The sequence below is a fragment of the Schistocerca serialis genome, chromosome 2 (assembly GCF_023864345.2).
Source record: "Schistocerca serialis cubense isolate TAMUIC-IGC-003099 chromosome 2, iqSchSeri2.2, whole genome shotgun sequence".
NCBI classification, from domain to species: domain Eukaryota; kingdom Metazoa; phylum Arthropoda; class Insecta; order Orthoptera; family Acrididae; genus Schistocerca; species Schistocerca serialis.
Window position 1 is genome coordinate 966,862,719 of NC_064639.1, and position 14,859 is coordinate 966,877,577.

The window sequence follows — 14,859 nt, forward strand, 5'->3', positions numbered from 1 at the left end:
GCTTCACGAAACAACCAGTTTATTACTTTTTGATGACACCTTGAAATACGGTCGGTCAACAGTTACCTGACAGTAATAAGCGAACAGTGGCAGGATCGCGAATCTGTGGGGGAAGGCGGCAATCGGTGGAAATGAGCAAAATGTTTTCGCATTCGGAGGAGAAAGTTGGTGATTATAATTTCATGTAAATATCTTGTCGTAGCAAGGAGAGCCCTTTTTGTATAATTGCCATCTTAGTTCGATAGTCAGATCTATCTTCGATATTTCTTGATAATACAAAATCAGCTGCTCTCCTTTGAACTTTTGCTATGTGTTCCGTCAATCGTGTCTGGGAAGAATCCCATACCGGAAAGCAGTACTCCTGAAAAGTACGGATAAGCATAGTGTAAGCAGTCTAGTAGTTTTGTTGCATCCTCTAAGTTCTCTGTCAAAATAGTTTTAGCCTTTTAGTAGAATCGACTGCCTAAAAGTTTGTGTCAGTTATCGTTTAACTGCAATCGAACAGTTTTTCTAGTACTCATGTGGAGGACCTCAAACTCGCAGCCAATTACCATTTTTTTGCACCATGCAGATATTTTGTCGAAATCATTTTATGAATCATTTTGACCTTTTGATGAATTTACTAGACGTAAGACAGCATTACCTGCAAACTGTCTAAGAGGACTGCTCAGATTGTCTCTGAGACCGCTAACGTAGATTAACATTTTAACGTCGGTGCTGAGAATTGTGTTTCTCGCTGTGGTGTGGAGCACTTACTCAGACGCCCTCGATTACTATTTTAATATAATGGCACTTTACTTCCTAAGTCCATTCTTTTAAAACAACGAGAGAGCGGATAAAATAATTTTACAATAAACTAATCACAAATTATGTGATGCCTCGTGTGTTCGGAAAGCTCTATCGTTGAAGGGTCACACAAAACTGTATTGTCGGTTGTTTGTTGCTCCTGATTGATACGTAATACGTCATACGTTGAAGTATTGCTGGTATCGTAATTAGTGGAGTCGACCGCGAATAACTCTTTCTTGGGGAATGCGAGGTACAGTTTCGGTACTGTCAGGTAACTACCATTGAATTTCGTCTTGATCGGGACGTTGTGTGATTTACCGAACCAACAAAATAATTGCGAAATTCTCCAGTTTTCTCTTGATAGCTTATGGATCAAAGTCATACTGTGCTGCCTGGAGAGTTATGATAGTAGCAATATCGCCTTTATAGTGAAATACAAAAGAAGCACGAGCTTGTAGTATAAGTATGGGAAGTGTCCCTAATTGAAGAGCCGAGAGGAATGTGGTTGAGACGTAGCGTGCGTGTGTTGGCAGAGCGCCGCGATGCCGACGCCGCTGGCGGAGCGGACGGCGACGCCGTGACGCGGACGCCGGCATGGAGCGCCGCCATGGAGACGCCCGCCGCCGCCCCCGCCCCCCTCCCGCCAGCCGCCGCCCCCGGCTGTGACTGCTCCAACATCTCCATCATGCAGCTCTTTCACGAGCTCAAGCAGAAGTTCCCCGCCGTGCCCGACAGAGTCGTCAGTCAGTGCATCCGACAGGTACGCCGCATGCCGAGTAGCATTGGGGTCCTTGGCGAAGGCCATTCACTTCCCTGCCTCATTTCCTCCTTGTATTACACCACCTTCTCTACTTATTTCTCATATGCCTCTTCCCTTGTCCCCTCCACCTTCTCCTCCTCCTCCTCCTCCTGCTCCTCCTCATATTCCCCCTCCTCCTCCTTACCCCTCCTCTCCCTACACCTTCTTTAGTCTCCTCCCCCCCTCCTTTTTCCTCCCCTCCTCTTCTTCTTCTTCTTGCCCCTTTTCTTCCTCCTCCTTTTCTTCTTCCTCCTCCTCCTCCTTGTCCTGTCCTGGTTCTGTACTCTCCACTACATCATCTACCTCCTCCCGTGCCTTCCTTTTTTTGTCCTTTTCCTCGTTTGTGTTCTCCATTGATAATCGATTCTTCCTCCTCCTCTGCCTTTGCGTGCTCCTCTGCTCTACCTCCTCCATCTATCCCTTCTCCTCTGTCTACTCCTCCGTTTTGTTCATTGTCCTCTTTTTCCTTCTCCTGCACTGTGTTTTATTCTTTATAGAGACTGTTCTGTCACAGCATATGCCTATCAGCCCTTGGTGCTTGTATGTTATTCACACACACTGCTGTCCGACAACAGGCCTTTTAAGTAGTAAGAGAGACTTAAGCCTTTCAACACATTATACAGCTGTCTTTCCCCACGTTTTTACGAGTTCAGCAAGATTGTGCTTTACATATTTAAGAATGTAAAAGCAGTTAGATTGGCAAAAACATAAAGTACTTGAGTGTTGGTGTTGCTTTTATATTTGAACTGGTCGCTTACCTTTCCATACAATTAATCTAATATTTTAGCATATAACTAACGATTCCCGAGCTGACAGCGACTGTGAAAATTCAATTGTCCTTCTTAAATGGCTCTGAGCACTATGGGACTTAACATCTCAGGTCATCAGTCCCCTAGAACTTAGAACTACTTAAACCTAACTAACCTAAGGACATCACACACATCCATGCCCGAGGCAGGATTCGAACCTGCAACCGTAGCAGTCACGCGGTTCCGGACTGAAGCGCCTAGAACCGCTCGGCCACCAGCGGCCGGCTGTCCTTCTTAAATACCAGATATTGTTGAATAGCATCACATTGAACATGAACCGATTTTTTGCAGGACCTTTTGTTTTTAGGCAGTTTTAGATGTTCTTTCAGTTTACTTGTGTATATCTATCTATACGTTCACTATTTCACGTATTCACCAAGAAGGATGAATTGGAAAGTATGATGGATGGTCTTCTTTTACACAAACTTGACATTGATGTTAGTGTAGTTCAAACAATCTTACGAAACATGTTTGTCAACGTAAAGGTAAACGTCAGTGGGCAGAAGAAAGAGGACACTATAAATTGTGGTTTTTAGCGAGCTGTGCTCCCTCCTCTAGGGAGAGCTAGACTGTCAGCTTTGCTGCTGCCGGTGGAATGCTGAATAGCGGAAAACTGGTGGAAATTCGCACTGGAGATGAGGCGACCAGCTGCGTGTGTACTTAAACCCCTCTCTTTCCTTCAGAAAAATCTGTTTACCGGCCGTCTCCGGTGACCTCTGTTTCCGCTTGGCCTTCACCCAAGTCCGAAAATAAGCGCCAGATTCTGCGGAGGATCCAGTTCTTCAAGCGAGAATGCACCGTGCCTCACCGCCCGATTGCTCTTCCATCTGCTCAGTTGGTTGTGGCCACCGCGAGAAGCTTTTGTGCGCTTTTCCAACTCTGTATCTTTATTCAGGACCAACGCCTCTGACCAGAGCCGTACCGAGGGGGCGGGATAGGCCCCCGGCAAAGACAGTAACAAAGAAGAACAGAACCTGACTTGAAAAGGAGAAAGAAAGGAGATTTAAAAATTAACCGGCTGAGGCAGTGCATTTCGCCCACGCCTCGTCCCTTCATTCAGCATACGAGAAAAAGCTTTTCCCTCAGCCCGCGACTGTAAATGCAGTTGTTGTCACATTTGACATTTCTGCAGCGTCATTGCCTCCAATTAACATCGTAAGGAAAAGACTACTTCCGAACAGATGCCTGTCGCTAACATGGCTTACGTGGCAATTTGCGCTTGGCTCAGACAACTGCCGCTTACTCAGTTCGCTCGCCTCCAACAGTGGCCTTAGTGCTGTTATTTCGCCACGGTGTTGTACAGGGTATCCCACATAAAACCGGTACGCCTCACGCCCGAGATTCAAGTAACAAAAACAAACTAAAAAAGACTAGATAATACTAACGTTAAAAAAGGTGTAGTTACCTATTTGTGTAGATGTTGGAAGTGGTTGCCATAGGCATCCAGCCATCACTGACTTCGTGTGATGACGTCACGAGCAGCACGCTGTAATTCCGCAGGTGTGATGTTAATTTCTCTACTAATGTTCCGTTTAAGATCGTCTATTGTGCGAGGATTGTCAGTATACACTTTGATTTTTAGTGTGCCCCATAAATAAAAATAACACGACGTTAAGTCCATGGACTTTGGGGGGCTCTAAGGACATGTCTCTCGTCAGGGAACACGTTGGTGATATAGACCATTCTTTAGCCGGATGTGTAAGCGGTTGTTCCATCTTGTTGGAGTGCTGTATTGCAGCTTCTCATCATCCCCTAATGGTGAATAGAAAGAGTAAAAAATCTCTAGATATCTGGCACTGTTTAAGGCGTAATTGAAAGATATGGGGCCAATAATGCACATGCCGGGCAGATAACGCTCACCAAACACACATATCTTCTCTGAGCGAAGAGATTCTTAATGCAGAATATGTGGACTGTCCTGCGACCAGTATCTGCAAATGGTGGGAGTTTGGGTAACCTGACAAGTGAAACCAGGCGTCAGCTAAGTTGAAGTAAAGCAAAAGGTCCAACTAACCGTTAGCAGTTGATGTCAACAGCCAGTTACTATAATGAACTCTTTTTTTTCCTGATCCTCAAATTACAACTCTTGCACCACACTCACACAACAGGCCTTTAATTTCATATCTTGTAGTACACGATGTACGAGATACACCAAACTGCTGCGATAACTCCCCTTCCGACTTGCGGGGACGTTTCGTAATGTCCATGTCTGTAATTTCACGGGTCCTCGCTGTTGGTCGCGTATGTCTCTGTTCATTGTGAACGGATGCTACAGCCCTCCATTTTGTGTACGGATCGTGAGTAGTGCTGGTCATGTGGAGTTTCTTACCAGTGCAGTTCGCCTGAAACATTTCTTTATTTTCCTCGATGGGGCATGTCTTTATGTAACACTCCACAATATCAGTTCGCTATTCTGAGGCAAACTGCCCCATTTCTGTTACAACTCAGTAACACGAGCTTCCCACCACAGCTGACTCACGAACACACAGCTGCACTTAAATTTCCGATAAAATGCAGAGCAGCCAACTTTCGAGACAGTGTTGCCACTGCACAAGCAATTCGACTAGAGGTGATTAACCGGTACAAGAGGCGTGCCGGTTTTATGTGGGACATCGTATAGTATCTGTATTGTCGGCGTGCAGGTGCTGAAGCAAATATGCTATTTAAACAAAGGCTTCAGGTTTTTCCAGATTTCTTCCGCGAGAAGACTAGAGCGAGGCGCGATGTCGGGTGAAGCAAGCAAGAAAGGTGGAGGTTAATACACGTTATTCACTGGCTCCTTTAGATAGAAGTTTTCCTGCTCCCGATTTATATGAAAATGAGCAGCTGATTTCGGTGCCGAATATAGAAGAGATGTTGATATAGCGGAGCTAATTAGCGAAATAGATGGTTCCAAGTTCCATGTGAAAAAGCTGATGAAGAGCATTTAAACAACATCCCAGTTGAATATTTTGAAGCTCTCTGAAAGTGATGCTCATCCAAACGTAGTAATAACTTGGAGGATACTTACGACGATTTCAGAGATTGCGGCGTATTGTGTATGCAGTTCCAGCAAATTAGGTATGATGAAAAACCACGTAAAGTGGAAAAATTAGTGAAAACAGGCTGTCATATGTAGCTGTCTTATTCGATAGAAGGCGATACAGCTGCCGAACTTGACTTCAATAAATAATCAATAAGATTGCTTCGTTAAATTTTCTTAATAGCCTTGGTCTCAATGAAACATAAAATTATCATCTACTGATTACCATTTTCGGTCAATTGACAACCACATTCAGATCAAGCTTACTAAAGACTCGGTTCTATGTTGGCTACAACCCATCGCCACTAAGCGTATCTCAGAACTTGATCACTACAGAGCCAGTCCTTAAGTACGCTGTTGGTCATAACAACCTTATTATGTGTAATCCGGAATCATACTCACTAAGGACAGTGTACCTCAGTACTATGTTGATCATATTCTTCTTACTAAGCGTAACACGTCAGTGATAAAAAATAAAATGGTGGTCAAAGCATGGTTGTCACTATTTGAAACCATCAGAAATCTAATCTCTGTGTGTCAACACGAAAACAGATAGTTGTGGGCAGAATCAGATCTCTTGCAGTGCAAGTAGACCAGTCAACACGCTTTCACTGAATGCTCTCTGGTGCAATCCTCTTCATTTGTTTGTCGCCATGTACATAATTAAGCGATAGAAATTACATTTCAGTTGTATGTAGCCTCCTTGTTGTAACTGTTACAGATGTCCGTGTACATAGATATTAGTGAAGTAATGAAATAGCAGAGCCACAACAGACACACCACTAAACTTTGGAAAATAAAGATGCTAATGGTAACGCAGATAACTAAAGATGTACGAGGTTAAGTCAATTATTATCTGCAATTTAGTTATATTTTTGTTTATTTTGGTAGTACTGTCGCTTTAAATTGATGACGTATGCTTTGTGTATTCGTTGTTATATCTTTGCAGCTTTCAAGCTGCTAGGTTAGTTTCGTTATCGTTGCCATGCTGTTAATCATGGCTGCTCTGCTGTCTATTTGCACCAAAGAAGAGCAACGTTCAGTGAGCCGTCTGTTTTTTGTGGTCGGAAGGCGTATCAGGGACAGAAATTCATCGAAGACTTTCGGTACAGTACGGGAACAGTGTTTTGCCACAACGGAGTGTCTACGAATGGATTGAAAAAATCCGAAATGGTCGCACAACTGTTACGCACGATGAAGGAGCCGGACGACCGTTTACCGCTACAAATCAAGAAAACATTGAGCGTTCACGTGAAATGATTCTCTTGGACAGACGATAAACTGTTGACGAAATGGCACATCGTCTGAAAATTAGTCACGGTTCTGCATACGAATTCATCTACAACAGACTTGGGTTTCATAAAGTTTGTGCAAGATGGGGCCCCAAAAAACTCACATAGTTTCATAAACAAACGCGCTTGGACATCTGCAAAAAAAAAAAAAAAAAAAAAAAAAAAAAAAAAAATGGATCGCTGTGGTAACGAAGGGGACAACTTCTTAGACAGGATCATTACTGGTGACGAAACATCGATCCATCATTACGAGCCGAAGAGTAAACGGCAGAGTATGGAACGGAAACATCAAAATTCTCCGTGCAAGAAGACGTTCAAGACCCAACCGTCCGTGGCAAAACTGATGCTTATGGTTTTTTGGGACGCATAAGGGCCAGTACGGGAACATTACGGGGAAAGGGGCACAACAATAAACAGTGTACGTTAAAGTGAGATGCTTACTGCCAGGCTACGGCCTGCAATTCGAAGGAAACGCCGAGGATTGCTGTCAAAAGGTGTTGTGTTGTTGCACGACAGTGCCCGTCCGCATACTGCTGCCCACACTACAGAAACGTTCCAGAAACTCAAATTTGAAGTAATGGATCATTCTCCATATAGTCCCGATCTTGCCCCCTTCTGACTATCACTAGTTTGGTCCAATCATACAGGCATTAAGGGGCCGTCGATTTGCCTCGGACGAAGCAGTGAAAGAAGCGGTACATTCCTGGCTCGCAGCTCAACTGAGAACCTTCTTTTCTGAGGGCATCGGGAAGCTTGTACAACGATGGACCAAGTGCATTGAAACGCAAAGAGACTATGTCGAAAAATGATGTTCTTGTAAGTTTTCTATTTGATTACAATAAAATTTTATAACTAATTTGCGGATAATAATTGACTTTCAACAACATGTAACAAAATGGCGATACCGTTACAAGCGAAATAGCACCCGTAAAGTACCCTACGTTTGTGTGTAATGTGTCTTGACTTGGACACGAAGAAAGCTGTCCATAATATGTAACAATGATCCGAAGAAGAAGTTACGGTCACCAAAAGAATGTTGCATACAAAAAGCGAAGTAATGAAGAACTGTATTTCGCAAATAAGCAACTTAATGTGACGTCGGAAAAGGCACGCTTATGCGTTACTAGTACCACGTTGGGCTGTTTTCCCGATAATATATTCAAATAACAGGAAAAAATGCCACAGATGCCAACGGATGTAATAAAAACATTGTGTATGAGATAATTAAAAACTGAAGACTGTGAAATATTGAGTGGGATATTTCGCAGAGAGAAAATTTGGATCTGTAACGAAAAACGTTTGTAAACAAAAATAGCATAGTGAAAAGGTGAGAAAAAACAGTATTCTAAACGAATATCTGACGAGTTTAAAATAAGAAAAAAATGAGATGCATCCAGTGCACTTAGGGAGATTCAAATAGATTTCTTTTATAAATCTATATACTTGCTCCTACCATCAGAAAAACGTTGATTAAGAAGAGCTACCTCATTAACTTTTAGACTTCTTGTATATTTTGTGAAGATGTGTCCCACTGCCTATGAATATTTAAAACACTTCATAGTTGCGCTTGCCAAGAACTGCTAACAAATACTTCTTTATTACAACCGGTTTCAATCCTAGACCACCATCAGGTACCATAAAGTGATTTAAAACAACTCACAGGGCAGTGCAAAGCCGGTGGCGTCAAGTAGATAAAAATCCATCGTAAATTACGGCTGAAAAGTAGTAAAGTACATTATGTTGTCAATAATAAGATGTTCCAAGCACTGTTAATCTTCGTTCTGTGCATATTGTCTAAATATTTAGTGTGGAGTATGTGGAAACCAGTGGGTAGAGTGTCGTGCGCGAAATACTAAACTATATGTATAGAACGAAGATTCTACCACCAAAAGTTGCTAATAGAATAGTTACAGTGACTCATCATTTGTGAAGCACAACAATGCAGACTCGACATATAGTTTTACAGGGTGGTTATAATTAAACTTTTGCTACTTGAGTGAGCCCCCATAACATACGAGTGATCGTAGGACAATGAAACGTTATGGTCATATTTGTAAGGACATGCGCAAGAGAAATAACCAATAAACCATTGAAAGAAACGCATTTTAATTTCCACGAGTGGGTAACATTTGTTAATGGCGTACCATGTTTACGTTCGAGCACAAACTTTGCTCAGTGTGACGACCATCTGCATCCAAGGCGAACTGAAACCACACTAGAGATTGCCCTTGTGCTGCCCGAAACAACTGCGGACCGTGGAATGTTTGGTGGTCGTGAGCTCGTACATGGTTTGACAATCGCACATTGCGTCCAGCATTCTCAGCTGTGGCAACAATAACTTCTTCACCCAGGAGCAATTCCCAAATCGCCAGTTAATTCTGATTTCCGAATCATATTCTTCAACCCCGGTTCCTCTCTGTATTTCTTTAATTGTCGATAGCCACGAAGAACATCAACACTGTTGCTGTTGTTTTGATAAAAAAGCTTTACTATTAAAGCCCTGCTCACCTTGTCTACACCCATGTTTACTGTCTGCAGCTGCAGTGGCTCACTGATGCCTGTGTTTCAGTACTACGTCGCCGTACCAGTACCGGCGCCTAACGGCAAGTTGTGACACTAACACTGCTAACAACGTAAATCCTTCAGCGAACAGTTGGGTACCCATACGGTAAATAGTTTTCCGTCTACTCGGGCTCAAGATCTGACGCTGTTTATCAAGCGTCTGCAGAAGAATTAAACGATTTCTTCTCAACAGCTGTAAAATGCCAGGCAGCGACAAATTACCAGCCCCAAGATATCAATCTCTCGAGAGACAAGTTTTTCCTAAAACATGTCACTACCGGCACAGTACACAAGGCAATTGCGAGAATCTCTTCCGAGGCAGTAGGAAATGATGGTGTAAGCATTGGCATGATTAAGAACGTCGTAGACACTATTATTCCAGTTATCACAGACATCTTCAACCTGTCTCTTGTCAGTAGTACATATCCTACTGAGTGGAAGCAAAGTTTAATTCAACGTATACCCAAGACTGACAATCCTAAGTCGCCAGGTCACTACAGGCCGATCAGCATACTACCTGCAATATCTAAAGCCCTAGAATACATCGTCCATGAACAGCTGACGGATTACCTCAAAACTCATAACATCCGTGACAAATATCAGTCAGGCTTTCGAAAGCACCATAGTACAGCATCTGCATTAATCAAAGTAAGTGATGGCATTAAACATGCTATGGACAGACGTGAAGCTACCATCCTAACACTGCTTGACTTTAGCAAGGCTTTTGATACAGTTGACTTTGGTATATTACTAATTAAAATGAAACAGCTGAATTCCTCAAACAGCGCAATACACTGGTTCGACAGCTACCTCAAAAACAGAAGTCAACAAGTCATTTGTGGGTCGGAAAAGTCATCATGGAAAAACATGCGCTCTGGAGTTCCCCAAGGCTCCGTCCTTGGTCCATTACTCTTCTCACTGTACATTAATGATATTTCTTGAGTGATTCACTCCTGCAACTACCATCTATATGCCGACGACATCCAACTGTACATAAGTGCAAGCCCCAAGAACATTGCTGACGCAGTAGCGAGTATGAACGCAGATCTTGGCTCTGTTTCTCGATGGGCACAGAATCTAGGTCTGAAACTAAGCCCCAAGTAATCCCAGGTCATACTTATATCTCATCCAAAGTTAATCAGCCGGTACTTTCGCGAAACAGTCCCTCAAATACTCCTCAATGGTACCCAACTACCATACCAAAAAACAGTAAAAGACCTTGGAATAATCTTGGATGAACACCTAAACTGGGAAGAACAAACAGTCACAGCTTGCCGGAAATCGCTCTCCTCCCTACATGCAATTCAAAAATTTAGAATAATATTTCCAACCCATGTTAAACAAAAATTAGTCCAAACACTAGTCTTGCCTAATCTTTACTACTGTGATGTAGTTCAACACGGCACAAATAGTGAAAATTCGAGATGCCTCGAGCTAGTGATGAATGCTTGCGTTAGATACGTGTGCAATATACGGTTGTATGATCATATCAGTCCTTCATACTTCCAGCTAGGTTGGATACGCCCACATAAGGCACGCGATCTCCACACGATGTGCTTGCTTCATCGATTTCTTAGCCACTGTAGCCCCCAATACTTATATTCTCACATTAAACACCTATCATCATTCCACAACCGCTATACCAGATCGGATACGTCTAGCATCGTGGCTGTACCTTTACATAACACAAAATCTTTCTCCGTGTCATTCTCCATCTCAGCCATACGACTATGGAACGCGCTCCCCTGTGATCTGCGTCTTATCCAGAACCACTCAACATTCAAGAGGGAACTCAAAACCTACATATTAGGGACGGTATAGCCACCATTGTTGTGCCCCTCTCATCTCTTTCTTTCTCCTCTCCACCTTAGCTTCGAATTTTACCATTCTATTTCTCTTCTTCTAACCTAATCTACCTCTTCTATATCTCTTTCAACCCATTCTGTCGTCTTATGTCTCTGCTCGATGAGAATAGCTCACAAGCTGCAAGAACATAACGAGAAAATTCCCAACTAGCAATAGGACTGACATTCATAAAAGAAAAATTTGTTTACTTTCATAAACATAGTCATTATTATTATTATTATTATTATTATTATTATTATTATTATTATTATTCTTGATTGTTATAATAATTTTTTGATTGTTATAATTATCATTGTACTACTGTTATAATTTCTATTTTTTCTTTAACATTAATACCGTTTAACACTTTGTATGTCCTTAATGTTCTGTAGAAACTGTAATTCGTTCGATCTGAGTATGCCTCGTTAGGTGTAAGAGAGGGCCTGAAGGCCCTAATCTTGCCGCCGGCCGCGGTGGTCTAGCGGTTCTAGGCGCGCAGTCCGGAACTGCGAGGCTGCTGCGGTCGCAGGTTCGAATCCTGCCTCGGGCATGGATGTGTGTGATGTCCTTAGGTTAGTTAGGTTTAAGTAGTTCTAAGTTCTAGGGGACTGATGACCACAGATGTTAAGTCCCATAGTGATCAGAGCCATTTGAACCATTTGAACCTAATCTTGCCAGGTAAAAGAAATGCATAAATAAATAAATAAAGTTAGATCATAACCACTCTTTATTGTGCCAATCGAAGAGGAAACATTCCTTCTAGTGTTGGACAATATGCTAACCTATATAAATTATTGTTATGTGTCACAGAAAATAGATTGTACTGTCACAACCGTGTCGGATGGGACCATATTATTATGGATGAGGGAACGCATACATTTAGTCGCAGTTCCAGCGAGGACAATGACACAGATAAACTGCTGCTGTTTATCGAGAAACTGTCCCTAAGAGAACAGATGGAAACATATTACCAGGGTAAATTTCTTACGGCGTGCATACAATAAAATCCTGGAACCTGTGCAGAAAAAACATTGACTTAATTCCGATAACAGCATAACTAGCGTCAGTGCAACGCATCCCGTATAATGACTACCTAAACTGCCGAAATTACCATTCTGTTTGAGTGTCAGAAACCCCAGCTAAGGAAAAGTTTGTATAAGGAAAAAAAGTGGAAATGGTGTTTGTAGAATTAGCCCTTTAATCAGGTGTTTCACGTTTTATGGGGCGATAACGTAAAACTCAGCGAGGCGGCGCAGTGCTTAAGAAACTGAACTCGCATTCAGAAGGACGGCGGTTCAAATTCTAAGAGGCCATCCAGATTTATAGTGTTTCCATGCTTTTCCTAAATTTCTTAAAGCAAATGACGGAAGGATACTTTTTAAAAGGACAAGGCCGACGTCCTTTCCCATCCGAATACGTTTTCCGTCTCTAATTACCTCTGTGGAACTTTAAACAATATTCCTCTTTCTTTCAAAATCACTAAAATATTTTTGTAAGCAAAAACAACATAGTCTTTTTAGTGTTCCGTACCGCAATCGGTAAAAACGGAACCGTTACAGGATCACACTGTATGTCTCAAGACCGTTCTGAGGATCGGGCTGACGTATGAAGTTGAAATTTGTGACACATACTAAGGTCTTCGGCCCTTCGGTAGTGTAAATAATTTAAGATTTTAACACAATGCAATCAAAAGATACTCACTAACTCACTCATGAAAGCCTCTAGGTTACTTACGGTTGATTTAGTGTCATGAAAAGTGACAAGAAGCAAGCTTTGACAACACAGGTAAAGGAAAATCTTAATTTGTGATTATGCCTAACATGAAAAAAGTATTTTTTTGTCATTTGCCATCCGACTTCAAAATTGAAATTAAAACGTTCTTGAAATCTTGGAATTCCCAGGAACGTTATCTCGATAATAGGCAAAAATCGTCGAGATTCTCTGTTCCTGGGATGGATGAATTGTCTATATACATAATTGAGCTTTTACGGAACCTTCAGATCGCGTGTCCTATTCTCGCACCTGGCGACTGTATGTATATTTTGCTGTAGTTCCAAATGGTTATGTAAGAAAGCGAGTTAAACGTTGACAGTGGAAAATCCACCCACACTGTACACGGTGATCCAGAAACACTTTCAAAAGACTTTGGGAATTGGTTCCTTACACCAAAACAAGAAATAAGTTCATATGCATGTATGTTCGAAAAATCTTTCGTTTTCGATTTATTAATGAAAGTTTGCCGTCAACGGCTTTTCACATATCCAACAACTTCAATGCACTCAATCAAAGAAGGCTTTTCAGTCGTTCTATCCTAATGGCTGTATGTTGCAGTCATTCAAAGACTCACGGAACCATTGTAAACTAGATGACAACGTTTACATAATAACATATTTCTACGAGCATCATTATGGGCCTATCTAAATCATAGACATCAGCATAAGTTTAAGATAACTGTGTAGGCTGTAATTGCAGGCGACTGACTGGTAAGAGGTTACGTCTTACAGGTGCTGCCTATAAGGACTTTATGCCGAAAACTCTCCAAGCTCTCCCCTACAAATAAGAAGAAACGTCTGAGTTGTGCATGACGGGACTTCAGCATATTTTAGTCTCGTTGTTCGAGGTCCACTGGCTGGTATCTACCATGACAGATGGATGGATAGAGGAGGGTCACTTACATTACCTGCATGTTCTCCCAACCTCAAACCTTTCTTGTACTTTTTTATCTCTGGGTGACATCTTCAACAACTGGTTTATGCAGCAGCCAGACCCAGATCAGAAGCTTTGCATTGTCGTATCATCGGGTCTGCAAAAACATTGGACACCGTCTGACAGTATTTGAAAGGGTGCGATAGTCGATGATTCATTGAATGCGTGCGTATGCGGAAGCAAGAGGGTATCATTTCGAACATTTATTATGAATTTATGAGTCAATGACACTTTTTGGATTACAATGCATAACACATGTGTTGAATATGAAGTTTCAATGTGAAACTAAGAGCTTTTGCGCCTACGGTTACATGAACTTTTATTCTTGTTTGGGTGTAAAATCACCCTGCATGAGATTTATGTTATTTCCTTCGTATAATTGTGTTTTCGTAAGAGGAATGATGGCGATCATCCAAGGTACGGGATGCTGGCCAGTAAATGCCTGACAGACGATTCGGAGGCAACTGGGTGAAGTGTACTGGAGAGAGCTCGGTCTGGTTGTTATTCTCTCTCTTTCCGCGTGTCCCCGTTTGAAAATATGCCTCGCGACCACCCTGCTGGCCGCCTCGGGTACGCCCGTGTTCTAGAAAGCTTGGCTGCTTTTAATGAATGTTGCACTCTGTGTTCTCTCCCGAAACAGTGATTCACCGTTTGGGCGGTATTTTTAGCGCGTGGCCGTGATCTAACAACTAAAATTGAACAGCTCTCAGGAAACTGTTTGCACGCTCGCGCTCCTGCTTAATGCAGAGTATTAATATCGCCGTTATCACTGGCTGTTATGTCACGGACCCCATCCCTAAATAAACCGGCGTTAATCACCCATGCCCAGAGTGCATAAAGCGCTACTGGGGACTAGCAGTCATAACAAAGTATCAAAATCGCATCCCCACGTACGCAGTACCCTGCGGAGGTTTCGCTCGTTTCAATTTAAAAAATTATTCTCATGACTTCAGGATTTCTTTTTAGTATTTCTGTCACAGATATATGTATTATGAGGTCAGTGTTGCCTGTTAGTACTTTCTACAGTCATCGATA

At 42.2% G+C, this 14,859-nt stretch overlaps 1 protein-coding gene across 1 annotated transcript in view; it reads left to right on the forward strand.

Annotated features, from left to right (window-relative positions):
• Positions 1-1,288: 1,288 nt before the first annotated feature.
• The window catches only part of LOC126456553 (TGF-beta-activated kinase 1 and MAP3K7-binding protein 3), a 422,096-nt gene continuing 408,525 nt past the window's right edge, over positions 1,289-14,859 (forward strand). Inside the window, exon 1 of the mRNA XM_050092300.1 lies at positions 1,289-1,549. Coding sequence (XP_049948257.1) covers positions 1,289-1,549 — 261 coding nt within the window. The remainder of the gene's footprint in view (positions 1,550-14,859) is intronic.